This window comes from Mobula hypostoma, chromosome X2, assembly GCF_963921235.1.
Source record: "Mobula hypostoma chromosome X2, sMobHyp1.1, whole genome shotgun sequence".
NCBI lineage: Eukaryota > Metazoa > Chordata > Chondrichthyes > Myliobatiformes > Myliobatidae > Mobula > Mobula hypostoma.
Genome location: NC_086129.1, coordinates 43,833,367 through 43,851,477, shown reverse-complemented (window position 1 = coordinate 43,851,477; position 18,111 = coordinate 43,833,367). Strand labels below are relative to the sequence as shown.

The 18,111-nt window shown below is 40.7% G+C and overlaps 1 protein-coding gene across 3 annotated transcripts in view; it reads right to left on the bottom strand.

Moving 5' to 3' along the window:
• Nucleotides 1–18,111, bottom strand: part of LOC134341004 (D(2) dopamine receptor A-like) — a 113,891-nt gene that overhangs the window by 45,607 nt on the left and 50,173 nt on the right. For all 3 annotated transcript variants that reach the window (XM_063038690.1, XM_063038692.1, XM_063038691.1), the window contains exon 2: nucleotides 2,816–3,121. In XM_063038690.1, the coding sequence (XP_062894760.1) occupies nucleotides 2,816–3,094 (279 nt within the window). In that variant the 5' untranslated portion in view covers nucleotides 3,095–3,121. The remainder of the gene's footprint in view (nucleotides 1–2,815; nucleotides 3,122–18,111) is intronic.

Genomic DNA, 18,111 nt, shown 5'->3' with positions numbered 1-18,111 from the left:
AGATTTCCGAGCTATATGCGCAATGTCTCTGAACTATATGCACAAAGTTTCCGAGCTATATGCACAAAGTTTCTGAGTTATATGCGCAAGGTTGCTGAGTTATGTGCAAATGTTTTCAAGTGACGTGCGCAAATATTTCCGAACTATACGTGCAAACTTTTCCGAGCTACGTGCCAATGTTTCCAAGCTATATGCGCAAAGTTTCTGAGTGATATGCGCAAAGTTTCTGAGCTATATGCACAAAGTTTCCGAGTTATATGCACAAAGTTTCCGAGTTATATGCACAAAGTTTCTGAGTTATGTGCAAATGATTTCGAGAGATAAGCACAAGTGTTTCCAAGCTATATGAGCAAATATTTCTGAGCTACATGCCAATGATTCGAAGCTATATGTGCAAAGTTTCTGAGCTATATGCACAAAGTTTCCGAGTTATATGCACAACATTTCTAAGCTATATGTGCAAAGTACCCGAGTTATATGCACAAAATTTCCGAGCTATACGCGGAAAGTTTCCGAGTTATATGTGCAAATGTTTTTGAGTGATATATGCAAAAGTTTCTGAGTAATGTACAGGATGTATCTGAGCTACATGCGCAAAGTTTCTGAGTTATATGCGCAAATTTTCCAAACTATATGTGCAAAGTTTCTGAACTATATGCTCAAAGTTTCTGAATTTTATGCGCAGTTTCTGAGTTATATCTGCAGATGTTTTTGAGTGGTATGTGCAGTGATTCTGAGCTACATGCGCAAAGTCTCCGAGCTATATGCACAACGTTCCCAAGCTATATGTGCAGTGCTTCTGAGCTATATGCAATGCAGTATTTCCAAGTTATATGCGCAATGCTCTCAAGTTATACTTGCAAATATTTCTGAGTTATATGCACAAATGCTCCCGAGTTATATGTTCTGTTTCAAATTTTCCAGTCTATCTGAAGAGCATCAGGTCTATTCCAGGTTTTCCAGCCCTGTCTTGAATTCCTCAGGGCTCCTTGGGCTATCAGGTGCCAGCCTTAGGGAGGGAGGTACTGTTATGAGCCCTGTGGGCCTCTGTAGCGAGCCGTAGAGCATTGGGCTACTAAGTTTCTCAAGCACCTGTGTTTAGTAATTGTTGTCTGAACTAGGGTCGTTAAGCCCTGATGCTTTCTGTTTAATCTTGTCAAGTTAATTGTGACTGGCACGGGTTTTCTGCATCCTATGATTGCTGAATTTGGACTCTTGACTAGTTCTGATGGTGGAGTCCTTGTTGTTGTGAAGAATGATTTATCCTGCAGTGTTGCTCGGTCATGCCTCCGAAGCTGTATTGGCATCTGTATGTATAACCATCTCTACATGGGGAGTCTGCTGTCCCTCCACACCTGGGTCCAGTCCTGCCAGCGACCTCCATGACAGTGAGTGCGTGGTTGCACAGTAACTGAAATGCTTGCATGCACAAAGCCTTTGCTGCCATGCAGCTGGAATTTTCTTTTCTATAATGTTAATATAATTTTGAAATTATGCTATTATAATTTTGAAATCTATGTTAATATAATTAGTGTCATAGAGTCATGGAGAAGTACAACACAGAAACAGTCCCTTTGGCCCATCTAGTCCATGCTGAAACCATTTAAACTGCCTACTCCCATCGACCTGCACTGGAGTCATAGCCTTCCATACCCCTACTATCCATGTACCCATCCAAGCTTCTCTTAAATGTTGAAATTGAGTCTGCATGGACCACTTCTGCTGGCAGCTCATTCTACACTCTCAGGAGCCTCTGAGTGAAGATGTTTTCCCTCATGTTTCCCTTAAACTTCTCACCTTTCACCCTTAAGCCATGACCACTAGTTGCAGCCCCACAACCTCAGTGGAAAAGCCTGCTTGTATTTACCCTATCTATACCCCTCATAATTTTATATACCTCCATCAAATCTCCTCTCAGTATTCTACATTCTAAGGAATAAAGTCCTAAACTATTCAATCTTTCCTTATAACTCAGGTCCTCCAGACCCGGCAACAACCTTGTAAATTTTCTCTGTACTCTTTCAGCCTTGTTTACATCAGGAAATTTTTACGCAGCCTGAAAACTGTGGTACTTTAAAAGATGTTTTTTGTCATACACACATCCAACTGCACACAATACTCCAAATCAGGCTTCACCAACATCTTATACAACTTCAACATAACATATCTATCCAAATACTTACATACCTGGTCTCTTAGAATACTTTCCAATAACTTTCCCACAACTGATGTCAGACTCACCGGCCTATAATTTCCTGTTTTCTGAAATTGTGAAATATCCTGTAACTAATTATGTGTTAGTGAATATAATCCATAAATTTTCTAAATAATAAATGTACCAAAATCTTTACTTTGAAACATTTTAGAGCTTCAACATATTTACATTATCAGTATTTCACATTACAACACTGTTACAACTTGTAACAACAAACACAGAATGGATGTCAGTAGCTCATTGTTAATAAACCACCGACAATGCTGAATGCCGACACCGTCTAGTCAAAACATTTTACTTTTGCCATTGTGCCTGTCAGTTGTTTTGACTGCCTGACGTCATCTATCTGAGCTGTGGTCTGTATTTGTTGGATGTGTGTATGACAAAAAACATCTTTTAGAGTGCCGCACAGTTTTCAGGCTGCGTAAAAATTTCCTGCTCAGAGCAATGGTTGGTTCATGTAGCTGTAAAAAAAATTAGAGGTAATGTTGCTTATGACCCAATGAACCTATCCATTTGTTGCAACTTCATTGAAGAACTTTATCTCCTGCACTCCTGTTTAAACAAGGTTTTGTTTAAGGTAGAAAATGTGCACCTTACCTCCAGGTAAACTACCCATGGCATTACCAAGGTGGCTACAAGAAGGTCTGCCACTGCTAAGCTGACAATGAGATAGTTGGTAGTAGTCTGTAGGGCTTTCTCTCTGGATACAGCAATGCATACCAGCACATTGCCAAATACAATCACAAAGATGAGAAGAGTCAGGAGCATGGCATAGTAGTTATACTGGTACTTCCTCTCTGTCTTTGTGCCTTTGATTGTTTCTGTCCAGTTTCCATCATAAGTCTCATTGAACATAACCACGTCAAAGGGATCCATGGGTGATGAGTAGGTCCACCCTGTTGCCTGTAATGGAGATGGGAGAGTCAGTCAGTGTAACCTGGACAATGAATACAAGACAATCAACTAAAGGTGGAGCAATGTGATAGAGAGAAACCTTCAGAACTGTTACATTGCTGTTTGAGAGGAGCTGGTCCATTTTCGGAGTATAGTGTGTGGCGAGCTGAAAAATAATATGTTTCAAGAACAATGAATTGATTTTCTTGTTTCTCTTTCTCTCTTCCTCCAACCAAACAAGAATGATAAATGCACATTGGAAACAAGAGAAAATTTGCAGATGCTGGAAATCCAAGCAACACACACACAAAATGCTGGGGGAACTCAGCAGGCCAGGAAGTACAGTCGACGTTTCAGGCCAAGACCCAATGGTATTTTTTTCTATAGATGCTGCCTGTCCTGCTGAGCTCCTCCAGCATTTTGTGTGTGTTAAGTGCACAGTGGAGCTGTTATTGGTATCTGTGGTGAATAACAATTGCATACAGTGGTACAGATACCTTGCTTACATCAGTGTGCCCATACAGTCTTGAGGCATTAATAGTATTGACCAGTTCTATAGCATTATGGAAATATTGGGGTAATGAGGAAGTCAAAGCAATTAGTAAGATTTAGTATAAAATAAATTAATGGCATTGAAAATATGTTTTTGTCTGTTTGGAATGAAGGAGAATGAGAGAGGTGATTTGATAGAGGTGTATAAGATGTTGCCAGGGGTGGTGGTTGAGGCAAATACATTACGGACATTTACAAGACTCTTAGATAGGCAGATATATGAAAGAAAAGTAGAGGGCTATGTGAGAAGAAAGAGTTAGATTGATCTCGGAGTTGTTAAAAGGTTGACGTAACGTTGTGAGCTGAAGGGCCTGCACTGTGCTGTAATGTTCTAAGTTCTATAAATCAGCAAGACTGCATGATATTCTATAGTAATATTCTGAAGTAGATAACAATGGTGCCAGTGGATGAACTGGTTGTCATCTGTCTAATTCAAAAATTCTAGACTGTTTCCTACAGGTTGGAATGCATCAGATACAAATCCACTGTTCAAAAATGGAACAAGAGAGGAATAGGGGACTATAAGGTAGTTAGCCAGACATCAGCAGAGTGGATAATGCCAACATCAATTATTACTTGTCACTGGGAACCACAAAAAAAATAATAAAGTTGGGATGAATCAGCTTAGATTTATGAAAGGAAAATAACATTTGACTAATCTATTAGTTTATCCGGAGGTTGTAGCTTGCACTTTTAAGGATAATATTTACTTTTAAGTTACTTTTGTTTGCTGCCCGCTGTATGTCACCCTGTCTCATCTGCACTATGTTGGGAACCTTGTGTGTGTGTTACTTGTTTACTTTTTAATTGTTTGAAGGATTTGTTCTTTTTCGCGCTTTAGGTGTTCTTATGGTCTTTATTGTGTCGGTTTTTATCCCCACTAATTCTATTGAGTTTCTTTGTTTTGCGGTTGCCTGCAAGAAGGTGGATCTCAAGGATGTATATGGTGTACGTACTTTGATAATAAATGTACTTTGAACTTTGAATATGGTATATTTGGACTTTTAGAAGGCTTTTGGTCAAGATGCCAAACAAGACATTATTAAACGAAGTTAGACTGGACAGTGGACTATCATCGTGTGGATACAGATGGGTCAATGGAGAGAGAGTAGGAATAAATGCACCATCTGTTCACAATCTATATCAATGAGTTGGATGATGGGATCAAGTGTATTACAAACGCAAGAGATTCTGCAGATGCTGGAAATTCAGAGTAACACACACAGACTGCTGGAGGAACTCAGCAGGTCAGGCAGCATCTAAGGAGAGGAATAAACATTCAACATGTTGGGGCGAGACCCTTCATCAGGACTGGAAATGGAGGGGATTGAAACCAAGTGCATTATACTCAAGTTTTCAGATGGTACGCCTTGCAGTCTGAACTGGACAGAGAAGATTCAGGGGAATATAGACCAGTTAAATGAGTGGGCCAGGGATGGTAGATAGAAAATAATTCAGAGAAATATCAGGTTAGCTGCTGATAGAATGGAAAGATAGATTTTATTTTGTAAATGATGACAAGTTGAAAGGTGTTTGTATCTGGAAGAAGCTGAATGTCTTTGTGTATCTTAAGGTTATTATAAATGGTATACATACTTTGATAGTAAATTTACTTTGAACTTTGAATCACTGTTCCACGACCAATCAGGAAAGCATGTGGTATGTTGGTCATTATTGCAAGAGGATTTGAGTACAAGAATACACATGTCCTGCTTCAGCTACTAAGATTCTGCTATATGTCTGGAATATTTTGTACTGCTCTAGGCTCTCTTTGTTGTTGTTCCTCTCTGCACCTTGTGGCACATCGGGCGGCAACCTTTGCCGTCTCCTTAGCATTGGTCTGATTCTTATGAGGCTGAGTTGTTAGCTCAACGCTCAACCCAGCACGGATGGAAAGCGTGCAAGGAGCCGGCTGGTTCCAAACCCAGGACCACTTGCCTCGAAGTCCAGTGCAGACGCAACCACACCACCAGCTGGCACTCTGGACTTCCTACCTAACAAAATATGCACTTGTAATAGAGGGAGTACAGAATAGGTTCACTGGATTGATCCCTGGGAAAGTAAGATCTTTGACTGGAAGGAAGATTAAGGAGGCTAGATCTGTACTCTCGCAACTTGAAGAGATGGTCTTATTGAAACGTATGTAATTCCTATGGGACCTGACATGGTACTTGCAGTTTACTGAGGCTGGGTGCTGAACCAGTGGTCCTGATTGCAAAGTAAGCAATTGGTCATTCAGGACTGAATTGAGAAGAATTTTTTTTTCACCCTGAAGCGACTTTGAAATTCTACACCGTGAAAGTGATAGAAACACTACAGCATAGAAGCAGGCTCTTTGGCCCATCTAGTCCATGCTGAACTGTTAATCTTCCTAATCCCATTCACCTGCACGATAGCCCTCCATATCCCTCCATCCATGTAACTATCCAAACTTCTTTTCAATGTTGAAACCAACCCCGCAGCCACCACTTACACTGCCAGGTCGTTCCACACTCTCACCACCCTTCTGAGTGAGATGTTCTCCCACAGGTTACCCTTAAATATTTCACCTTTCATCCTTAACCCACGACCGCTAGTTCTAGTCTCGCCCAAGCTCTGTGGAAAAAGCCTGCTTGTATTTACCCCTTATAATTTTGTATAGTTATATCAAATCTCCCCATTCTCCTACACTCCAGGGAATAAAGTCTGAACCTGTTCAACCTTTTCCTGTAAATCAGGTCCTCAACAGCCTTGTAAACTTTCTCTGCACTCTTTCAGTCTTATTGATATGACAGTGAATTGATAGACTTTTAGATATTAAGAAAGAAGAGATGTGAGGTTAGTGCTGGAAAGTGACTCGAAGGTAAAAGAACAACCAATTTATTGAATGGTAGCACAGGTACGAAGTGCTGAATAGTCTATTCCGCATTTTATTCCTTACACTTTTATATCCCTATCTGGAAGAATAGAGCCATCAAGCCTGGCTTGCCATTGTTAAGAATATGGTTTACCAGGGTATGAATACAGATGAGAGAGAAGCAAGTATCGAATTCACTGAACTCATTCACAGGTGGGCACATCTATCAGAAACTGCTGCGTTTTTCCAGAGAAAAAAATATCCAACTTCCATCTGTCGAGTTTGGTTCGGTATGCACTGTATATTCATCCTGCCATATGTCGAAAGATTGGAGCGACTGGGCTTGTATACTCTGGAATTTTGAAGGCTGAGAGGGGATCTGATTGAAATATATAAGATTATTAGGGGATTGGACACGCGGGAGGCAGGAAGCATGTTCCCGCTAATGGGTGAGTCCAGAACCAGAGGCCATAGTTTAAGAATTAGGGGTAGGCCATTTAGAACAGAGTTGAGGAAAAACTTTTTCACCCAGAGAGTGGTGGATATATGGAATGCTCTGCCCCAGAAGGCTGTGGAGGCCAAGTCTCTGGATGCTTTCAAGAAAGAGCTGGATAGAGCTCTTAAAGATAGCGGAATCAAAGGTTATGGGGATAAGGCAGGAATTGGATACTGATTGTCGATGATCAGCCATGATCACAGTGAATGGTGGTGCTGGCTCGAAGGGCCGAATGGCCTGCTCCTGCGCCTATTGTCTATTGTCTATTATCTATAGTCTGTTGTTTATTTCCCTCATTTCTTAAACATGAGAGTTTCAGCAGATGCTTGAAATCAAAGCAACACACAGTAATAAACACGAGCTTCTACTGATGCTGGAAATCCAGAACAACACTTAGAAAATGCACAGTCTGGCTAATGTCACCAAATTAGACATTCTGGCTGATATTTCTCTTTGTCGGATCCAAGGCTAAATCTAGCATTCTATCTGCTGCTGGTTTCAGCTTCTTGCTCTGGGGAAGAGACAATTATTCTTTATTGACTTTGAAGTGAACTTAGACACTTCTGCGTTTTCCGTTTGCGTTAGACTGCTCTGGATTGCTTGATCCTGTTATTCTATACTTTATTCATAGGGAGGGCAAGGGGCACTGTTGGGATATCTCCGAAAGGCAGACCTTAATTGATGGAGTTGACATTCATTCTGAGTTGTTTCATTGTACTAAAATACTGAAATTAAGGTAATTAATGCAAAGTGATGCATTCATTAAACAGTAATAGGAATGACATAGAATATTGTGAGCTTCAGAGACTTATGAGCCCCATTCTGAATAATTACTTAGAGGTTTCAAAACATATGAGGCTTTGGCTGTGGAAAAGCAATGCAATCTGTACAATCCTTCCAGCTGGACTCTACTTTCTTCAAACAGCCTAGTTAGCAAGCACAAACCAAGCTGATATTGAATAGGAATTATCAAAAAGTGATTACAGTTCATATATTAGAAAATAAAATAATTTCAATAAGATATACATGTATTGAGAGGAAACATTTCTCTTTCAGTTGCCATACACCACAAGAAAATTGCAACAGTGATTACAGACTCAAGAAAGTATTATATCTTCAGAGGAGATTTTCCTCTGCCAAGCTGCTATGTGAGTCCAGATGTCACAAGGAGAAGACATTTGCCAGTGTTCTGTCATTGCCCCTTGTTGTTTTGCTTTCTTTATTAATTATTAGTTAGGAACACAGAGCCACAGACTCTGAGACATTGTGTCAATTTCTTGAGTTGATGAAATTGCTCTCCATTGGCACTTGCAACAGTTCATTTAAGACCTTAAGGGAAAAGAATATGAAGACGTCACAATGTGAGAAGTCATATTTGTCTCCTTAGAAGCAGCTCTGCTGTAAGGCGGCACCAGTGGCCAATGGGCACCGATAAGTCCTTTGGAAAATCCTTTGTAACAAATCAGGATTTAGGACATGGGGGCCATTTCTTTTCATTGGTTGAACCTGTAGTGTGTTTTTAATCAAAGATATTCTCCGCCATAGCTTAGCACATATTATGAATAGAGAGATTCCAATGATGTAAGAACTACAACTTAGTTTAGAGTTGCCTCTAGCTCAATGGTATCTCCTTTGCGTCGAGTATCTGTTTCAAAATTTTGTGGCTTCTAGTGCTTTGGGATGTCATGTAAAGTACAGTATGAACCCATGGAATTACTGAACTGGGACTTTGTATCTGTTCTTGATGATCTATCTGGATCTCAGTTCATATGACACACAATACTGAGCAAACTGGACAACTGTTATAATAGTAGAACTTAATTCAATGAGAAAGTTGATTGACTGGTTGTCCAGGTCAGCAAATTCAGCATATGGTGTTTTTGATTTTGCAGTCTTTAAGTTTAATGAGCCGAAAATTGGAAATGCTGCCTTCTGGCATGTTCACACGTGTGCATGAGTTTACAAAGTCAACACACCACAGAGCCAAACTTTGCACTGGGAACTGAAGCTCCAAACATTTAAGCAATGACTCCTTGCGCATACAATTTGAGTTTTAAGCTACCGTTCAAATGTTCTTATTTCCAGTCAGAAAGAAATAACCATTTTCTCCATTCAAAGACTTGAACAAAGAAGGTGTGTTTAAAGTACATTATCTAAGTTTTCTTTGTCTTACCTTATTTAATGTGGTTAAATTTGTGCATTGTACTTTAATTTCTCACAATAACCAAAGTCTCATAGTATGGACAATCACATAGAAGGCCAGTTCAAGACTAGAATGTTTAGACATAAGAAATACAGCAGGAGCCCCGACATTCAGTAAGATCACTGTTGATGAAACCAATACCCCACAATTTCTCCCTAATATCCTAAGACCTATTCATCTTTGCATTGAGTATACTTGATGGCTGAGCCACCAAAACCCTCTGGTAAAGCTTAAAGCAATTTTACCATTTTTAAGTTATTGATTGAATGCTATGATAATTGAAATAAAAAAATAAAATCCAAGAACCCAGGTAAATTTTCAGAAAGTAAATAATATCATTAAGCCTCCGCCATCTCACATGCGCCAGGTAAAGTGAGTAATGGTGATATTGAGTCATGATTATAGAAAGATACAGCTTAGAAACACATCCTTTGGGCCCTTGCTGTGCACCCACCATCAATCATCCATTCACACTCCTCCTACATTCATCTTATTTTTTATTGTCATCAGCTCCCCGCAGCTTCTATCACCCACTTACACATTCACCTAGACAACTTACAGTTGCCAATCAACCAACCAATTTGCGCATCTTTGGGATGTGGGAGTAAACTAGAGAGGATGTGAAAACTCCGCTCAATCATCATCTGAGGTCAGGATTGGATGTGAATATCTAGCATTGCGGAGCAACGTCTGCTAGGTGTGTTATGGTGCTGTCCTCTGACATTAAGGTTAAAAACACATTTTGTTCACTGATATACTTGCAAGATTCAAAGTTGTTTAATGTTATTTCCAGTTCAGAAATGTAATGGAGAACAAAATATTTGTTACTCTGAATCCAATGCAGCACAAATAACACAATCAGATAAAGAGCACAGTAATAATAAAACTGCTTCCTTAAGGTTGTTATAGTCAGGGGTTTAATGGGAACAAGCCCCCACTACCTATTAAATGCTCCCAGTGGCATGTGACTCAAATAGCTTCTGATAACCAAGTCCAACCCCTGGCTTTCACGTGTGGCTTAGCTATTAAGCACGGCAGAACAATTTCTACTGACAAGAGAAGGGGCATAGGTGGGCTATTGGCACCTTAAAACCAGTCGCTTCGGGCAGATGGGGCTCATCAGCCGTGGTTGGCAGCTCATCTGGGAAAGGAAAACTCTGATCTCAAACCCACTATACCCACTCATGGGGAAGGCTTTGGAAGTAAACCCTGAGGGAAAACTTGGGAGCTGGAGCTGGAGCTGGAGTCCCTAAGTCAATCCTACATTGAGTTCATCACCGACTGGCAACTCCTGTGACATTACTGGTGCCAAACTATATCTGTCTCTGCTATTCCTTTGGATTCATCAGTTGCATGGAGAAGGGGAGCCTGCTGCATGGGCAACAGCTTGCTCTCTCTCTATCTTTTTGTTTCGAGGAGGAGAAGATGGCGACGCGACACAGCTCGCAGCAGCCACTCCCAGGGAGATGTCTGTTATTTGTCAAGTAGGGTGCCGTGCACAATCCTGATTTGATGGAGACAGACATGAGAGCACAGAGGAACATCTGGTGAAACTTCTGAAATGCCTGCTTCGCTGTCGCTGCTACTGTGTGATCCAGAATCTCCGGAGGGGAAGGCCCCAAGTCCTCAGCTTTGCTTGTTGCTCGGTGACCGGGGCGAGGTCGAAGTGCTCAGCGGAGGATGGTGCTCAGTGCTCGGTGTCAGAGGGCTGGTCCGAGGCTCGAAGGTTTTGGACAGACTCAGAGTCGGTTGCGGTCAGGTGCTTCCAATGCATCGGCAAGTTGTCGGCGCTTGGAGGTTCATGGCAGGGAGAGTTTCTCCCTTCTGCCGTCTGCATGAGATGATGGGGCTATCAGGACTTGAGACTTTCTTCACCGAGCCCATGGTCTGCTCTTTATCAAATTACGGTATTGCTTTGCACTGTTGTAACTATATGTTACAATTATGCGGTTTTGTCAGTTTTAGCCTTGGTTTGTCCTGTGTTTCTGTGATATCTTTCTGGAGGAACATTGTATCATTTTTTAATGCATGCATTTCTATACGACAATAAACGAGGACTGAGTGTCCTCATAATCTAATCTAATCTAATAATCTAATACAGTCCTGGTTTGTGTATCGTGTAGTCAGCATGGTCAACCTTGACCAGTGGAGCACCTCCATTATAAAACACAATAAATATACAGTAGTGCTAGAAAGTTTGTGAACCCTGTAGATTTTTCTCTATTTCTGCATAAATATAACCTAAAAGGTGATCAGATCTTCTCATAAGTCCTAAAACTAGATAAAGTCCTAAATCTAGATTAAATAAATAACACAAAAAGATTATACTTGTTCATTTATTTATTGAGAAAAATTACCTCTGGCTGTCCATTCGATCTGTGCCTCTGATAATCTTATACATCTCAATCAAGTCATGATGGTATTGTGTTTGTATCTTTCCTCATCATGGGAGGTGACTCATTTTCCCTTTGAAGCCTAGTTCAGTGGTACAGGCAGATACATTCAGGACATTTTAGAGACTCTTAGATAGGCACATGTGTTATGTATCCCTAGGGGTCATATTTTTTATGGACTATACCTTTAAAAAGAGAGAGAGGTGTCCAACACAGACACCTTGTTATTGAGAGAGAGAGAGAGGCAAAGACTGCTTGGAGATGGTGTTATCGTTTCTCTGCAGCATGTTTACACTTTGCAAGGACACTGGCAGCTTCTAAGTTCTTACAGAGAGAGAAGGGAGGAGCTACTTGATGGACAGCTGGAGTTCAGCATGGTGAGATAAATAGAAGGTCAGATGATAGGCTCATGGACACATGGTTTTGGACACTGGATGAGATTGGTGTGCCCACAGAAGGGTGGGTTTTAGGAAGATCGATCAGGAGAATCGATCAGTGGCTCTCGCAGTGTGGAAAAGGTGTGACTGGTGGGGAGTTATCTATGTGTCCAACCCTCGCCTGGGGTTGATAACTTTACCACAGAAGATGGTCTCCTTTTTTTGTGGTCATGTTCGGTGACTTTAAAGGAAGAGAAGAGAGGAGAGGAAGGTTCGAAACTGAAGAAACCTGGTGACAAAGAGGTCACTGTTTGGACTCTCTCCTCTGTAGCCCGTAAGGGTGAATTTGAGTCCATTCGAATACGAAGGTGTGACTGTCACATAGTTCATCCACAGGAGTGGGTTCTCTGGTGAGGGGAGTACCTTTGTGAATACCACTTGTGTGTTACCCTTGTCTGGGTGTGGTAGCTCACTGAAGAAAGTCACCCCTGTGGCAAATCACTGTTGGAGTTATTTCATACGTTGTGGAACTGGATAAGTGGCTATCACAGTTGTGTGTTTGGAGTACCCTTGTGTGGAAACTACCTGTGAGTGATAATCCTTGCCTGGGTTGGTAGTTTTACCACTTGAAGAAGGACCCCTTTGTGATAATCCCTACGTGGATTCTGTTGGAGTATCCTGTGGCTACCACTTTGGGATGACCTGTAGCTGAATTCGGGTGTGGTACCACTTGTGTTGAAGGGATATTCGTTGACGATCACTGTTGGTGATATTTCATGTGTGGAGTGGAACAACTTCAGAGATAAAACCTACCACTATTGTTATTTTGTATTGCTGTTGTGGAGTCTGTGGGATATCGACGTAATTGCCTTCTCTCGACATTTACCCTGGATTACAAATATCTCTCTCTCTCCATCACTACTCGACTCAATACCACGAACTGAACTGAACTTTACCCATCACCGTAAGACTGTATCTATTTACCCCCTAGGCTTGAAGAAGCTTGGTTTCTATATTTCCACACACACACACACACATATATATATATATATATATAGTCTCTGCTAATCTGTTTAATAAATCTGAATTTATATGACTGTATTGCATAGTTACTATTAAATAGTATTAGTGAATAGCAATACTAGACTCCAAAGTGTTTTCTATTTCTGCTGGTTCTTTAACCCGTCACGGGGTACGTGACACATGGATGATAGAAAAATGGAGAGCTATGTGAGAGGGAAGGGTTAGATTGATCTCACAGTAGGTGAAAAGTTCAGTGCAATATCATAGGCTGAAGAGCCTGCACTCAGCTGTAACGTTCTAAGTTCTAAAATTGCACACTATTCCAGGTGCCGTGAGGGAAATATAAATTAAATTAGGAGACAATATCATGTGATCAACCCCATGAAACAAAATGATGGCATTGCAAGATTCACGAGGAACTGCACGCTTCACATTGAGGCTGGTAAGAAATGACTGCTGTGAATTCACATATCAAGGATGTTTCATTTAACAGCTTTAAAGGGAATTCCATAGATATCTCTTCTGTAAAACATGCCCTGCATTCCCAAGTCCTTTCATCCCTCATGAGAATCACAAACGTGTTTAACAGCACTTTAAAATTTGGCATACAAACTGCAGATTCTAACATGGGAAATTATTTTTGCTCGATCGTACTTTTATGCAAGCAGTTATTGAAGCCAAAAGGGAAGACACTTGTAACACCCTGGGAGAGGTTTCACTGCTAATGTAATGGTTTTTTACACACTTTAGATGGTTTTATTGTACAGATCCTCAACCTATTCAGTGTCCCAGTTTAAGAGATCAAGGTACAAATGTAGGAATTAAATAAAAATAAATGATTAAAACCTAAATGGTGTCTTTGAACCCATTTTGCTTTTCCCACAATTAAAATGAATTAGCAAGATAGTGTGAAATTACAATTGAAGGCTAGATCAATGTGATCAACCATTGAATTAATTTTTAAAACTGATCAATGAAGGCAACATTATCCATACAATATTCTCCCTCCCTCCATGCCCTGCTTGGTATTGGTGAATTTATACAAATCTTTACCTTACTTCAGGTGATAATATAGCCAACTGCAATTACATCTAATTAGCTACTCATAGTCAAAAATGACGTTGTTTTAGTAGAGACAAATTGTCTTTGCTTATTTTATGAAGCTAGAGCATAAAAAAGATTAAGATAAAGGTAAAAAAAGCTTTATTTTTCACATGTACATTGATACATCGAAACACAGAGTGAAATTTGTTGTTTTGTGTCAACAACCAACACAGTCTAAGGATGTGCTGGGGGCAGCCTGCACGTGTCGCCACACTTCCAGCGCCAACGTAGAATGGCTACAATTCACTAACCGTAACCTGTATGCCTTTGAAACATGGAAGGAAACCGCAGCACCTGGAGGAAACCCACATGGTCAAGGGAATGACATACAAACTCCTTACAGAGAGCAGCGGTAATCGAACCCCAATCGGAGATCGCTGGCATTGTATAGAGATTGCACTATCTGCTACACAACCTATCCACCCAATTGTCAGGTTATAACTATTTTAGGATCATAGTACACAATTCTGGAAGCTTTGCAGGCATTTACAGCTGCAAGTTGCCCTTGTGGCATTATTTATCATGTCAGGGAAATCTTGCCGTTTCACACCTTCAGAATAGGAATCTTTTAACAAAACCATTCAATCTTCAGCAGCAAGATTTAAATACCCCTTGGGGTATGTCCCAGCTTGGTGTGGGAAACTCAGCTTAGATAAGTCCGCTTTAAATTAATTACTGACTTAAGTTCCTTCAGACTCTACACGTCACACATCTCCAGCTCACTTGTTTGAACCCCAAAAAATAACCACTTCAAACTTGGAGGTAAACATACAGCCCAAATCACCTACCATCTCTTCAAATCAATGATCGAAGACCAAACACTATCTTGAGCTTTGATTCATCATACCGTATTTTTGCCCAGGATCTAATCCATGCTTGAATCGTAAACTAGATTTCTCATCCTTTATCCTCTTAACTCAACTCTGCTAGTAGAGTTCTCTGATAATTTCCTTTGCACTCACTGATTCATGGGAGGCCAGTTCACCCAAGTTGTCCATGACGACCAAGATGCCCATTTAAACGAATCCCATTTGTTTGTGTTTGGCCCATCGCTCTCTAAATCGTCAACCCATGTACCTATCCAAGTGCATTTTAAGCAATATTATTGTATCTGTCTCAAACACTTCCTCTGGCAGCTTGTTTCATATGCATGTCTGTGTGAAGAGGTTGCCCTAGTTAGTAACACCTCACACATTGAATACTACTGAATTTTAAGGCACCAGACCTCTGATTAAAACATGGTCGATAATGAAGGATTGGCAAGTCACCGTGATCAATGAATTTCTATGTTGGTGTCTATGATCCTCCTAGGTAATCTCCAAGCCTAATCAAAATCGTGAGGATTAAGGAATGAACAAAAAGAAATGTGCAACATTTCTCTGTCCTCTTTAGCAAAAACTAATGATCTTAATCCGATGCTATGGTCATAATAAGTAATGAGCACTGATAGCGATAATTCTGTCACAAGAAACTTTGATTTGTTTGAACATTAACTAACCAGCAAAGAGCAACAACCTCATTAATAAAATTTACCAAATTATTCAGCATTTGTTGTGGTTTGATCACATTCTTTCTCCCAGATTGCTTTATGATTTATCAACTGGCTGTTGTTTTCAATGAAGGAATTACTCAATATCAGATGTGGTGCCAAGCACCTTAAGAAGATGTTAATCGTGCTGCGTTTGATTTTAATTCTAATTGAGAATCCAAGGTGAAGGGTTATATATGTTCTATACTGAACAACTCCAGTCAATTAATAACCCTGACCTTATCTCTACCCATGATCTCTCCCCAGGACTTGATCAGACAACACTATCTCTAAGCCAGGTTTCTTTCTTGTGATTCCTTCATCCAGGTTTGCTCGTGATTTCCCTTGTAAAAGTGTAATATTGATTTATTTAGAGATACAGCACAGTAACAGGCCCTTAGCCCACGGGCATGTGCTGCTTAATTATATCCATTTGACCGATTAACCTACCGACAGGAAGCCCACACGGTCACAGGGAGAACGTACAAACTCCTTACAGACAGTGGCAGGAATTGAAGCCTGGTTGCTGGGCACTGTAATGCATTACGCTAACTGTTACGCTACTGTACCGCCTCCAATGTGTGAATGAAAAATATAAAAGAACCAGTCAGTGACAACTTCACTAGGAGTGAAGGACTGAAGATAGCCATGCTCAAGAAGCAATATTGACATGATGCTAATTGGTAAGTTTGAGAATTTAGTTGATTAAATGTTGGAGTGTGGAGATAGCTCGACATAATATTCCTGTTTAAAAAAAAACAATGACTTGCACTTATATTGTGCTTTTTAATGCAAAATACCACATAGGAAACATTGCAAGACAAAGGTTAGAGTGACCCAACCAAGGAGAGGAAGGGCAGATGAACAGAGCACATCTTAAAAGTAGAACAAGTTCTGAAGGAAACAAAATAAAATGACAGGGGAATTCTGAGGCACACATCAGTTTAGCAAATTACATGTTTTCCCCTCAATACCGCATGAGTAGGAGATGTCGGAGAGAGAGAATAGGGGAAAAGTAAAGAACCTCACAATGGATGTGGGCTGAGGGTTTGGAGCTCGACACTCGAGCCAGAGATTCAGCGATGTTTTTGAAACACATCCATTAGTGCAAACTACTTCAGATGCCACTACATTGTGCCATTTGCCAGAATATTTTTCATGTTCTATTTTCAAAATCTTGACTATGTTTATTACTGTATTGTATATTAATACTGCAATTTTTATAAGTACCTCCAGGCTCAATTCCTCACGGATATCCACCAGATGCTGTCATCTGAGACTAATGATATAGTTTCCTCATGAACACATCCAGCCTTTTAATTAGCACAGACTGAAATTTGTATGTGAAGGTTAACCATCCTGTTATTTGGTTTTGCACAACTTAGCCACAATAGCTTTTACCAAAACCTTGATATAATAGCAATTAAAGGATATATGACCATCTTCCATTATAGTTATCTACTACTGTCCAGTTATTATGAAACTTTGGCAATTTATTCTATTGGAGACTAGGTGTTTTTTTAGAACATGCTTCCAAAAGGAATATGTAATTTTTCAAGTCATGCACTTCAAACTGCGTATTTCAGTCCTTGCTCATGCCAGTCACATTATCGGGGAACAACGTTTGTTTATGGTGGACCTTGTCTCACCAAAGATAAGAAGCAAAGTTAAGTATATTTGGGACTGACAGACTCAGAAACTGATTAGTTGGTTGGACTTAAGAACAGCTGGAGTAAATATCTTGTTCCTCCCTCCCCATCATCGTCAACGCGGGTGCTGTGAGCTGAGCCATTGCTGTACACTCTGCTCACACACGACTGCACGACCATTCAGCAGAGCAAGCACACCGTCAAATTCAGTGATGACACGACGTTGTTCATCACCAACAACCATGAGACGGCCTACAGAGAGGAGGTGGAGGAGCTTGAGGCCTGATGCCAGGAGAATAACCTTTTCCTTAATATCAACAAGACAAATGAGATGGTTATGTTAGGAGAACTCTCACCACTCACTTCCTTTTTACATCAGTGGCACAGCAGTGGAAACTGTGAGCAGTTCCAAACTCCTGGGAGTGCACATCATACACAAACTCCTCATGGTCCCAGACACTTCCTTCACAGTTAGGAAAGCTCACCAATGTGTCTCCTTTCTGAGGAGGCTGTAGAGAGCTGGACCTTGCACATAAATACTCACGTCTTTCTACAGATGAGCAGTCGAGAGTATCCTAACAATCTGCATCACTGATTGGTTTGGAAACTACACTATGGCGGACAGGAAGGCTCGACAGCAGGTGGCCAAAGCTGCCCGACGCATCACCAGCACTAGCCCACCCAGCATCAAAGACATATATACAGAAAGGTGCTGGAAAAGGGCTAATAACATCATGAAGGATCGCACTCACCCTGCTCAGGGACTGTTTCCATCGGGGAGGAGGCTACGCAGCATCCACACCAGGACTACCACCACTCAGGAACAGTTACATTCCAT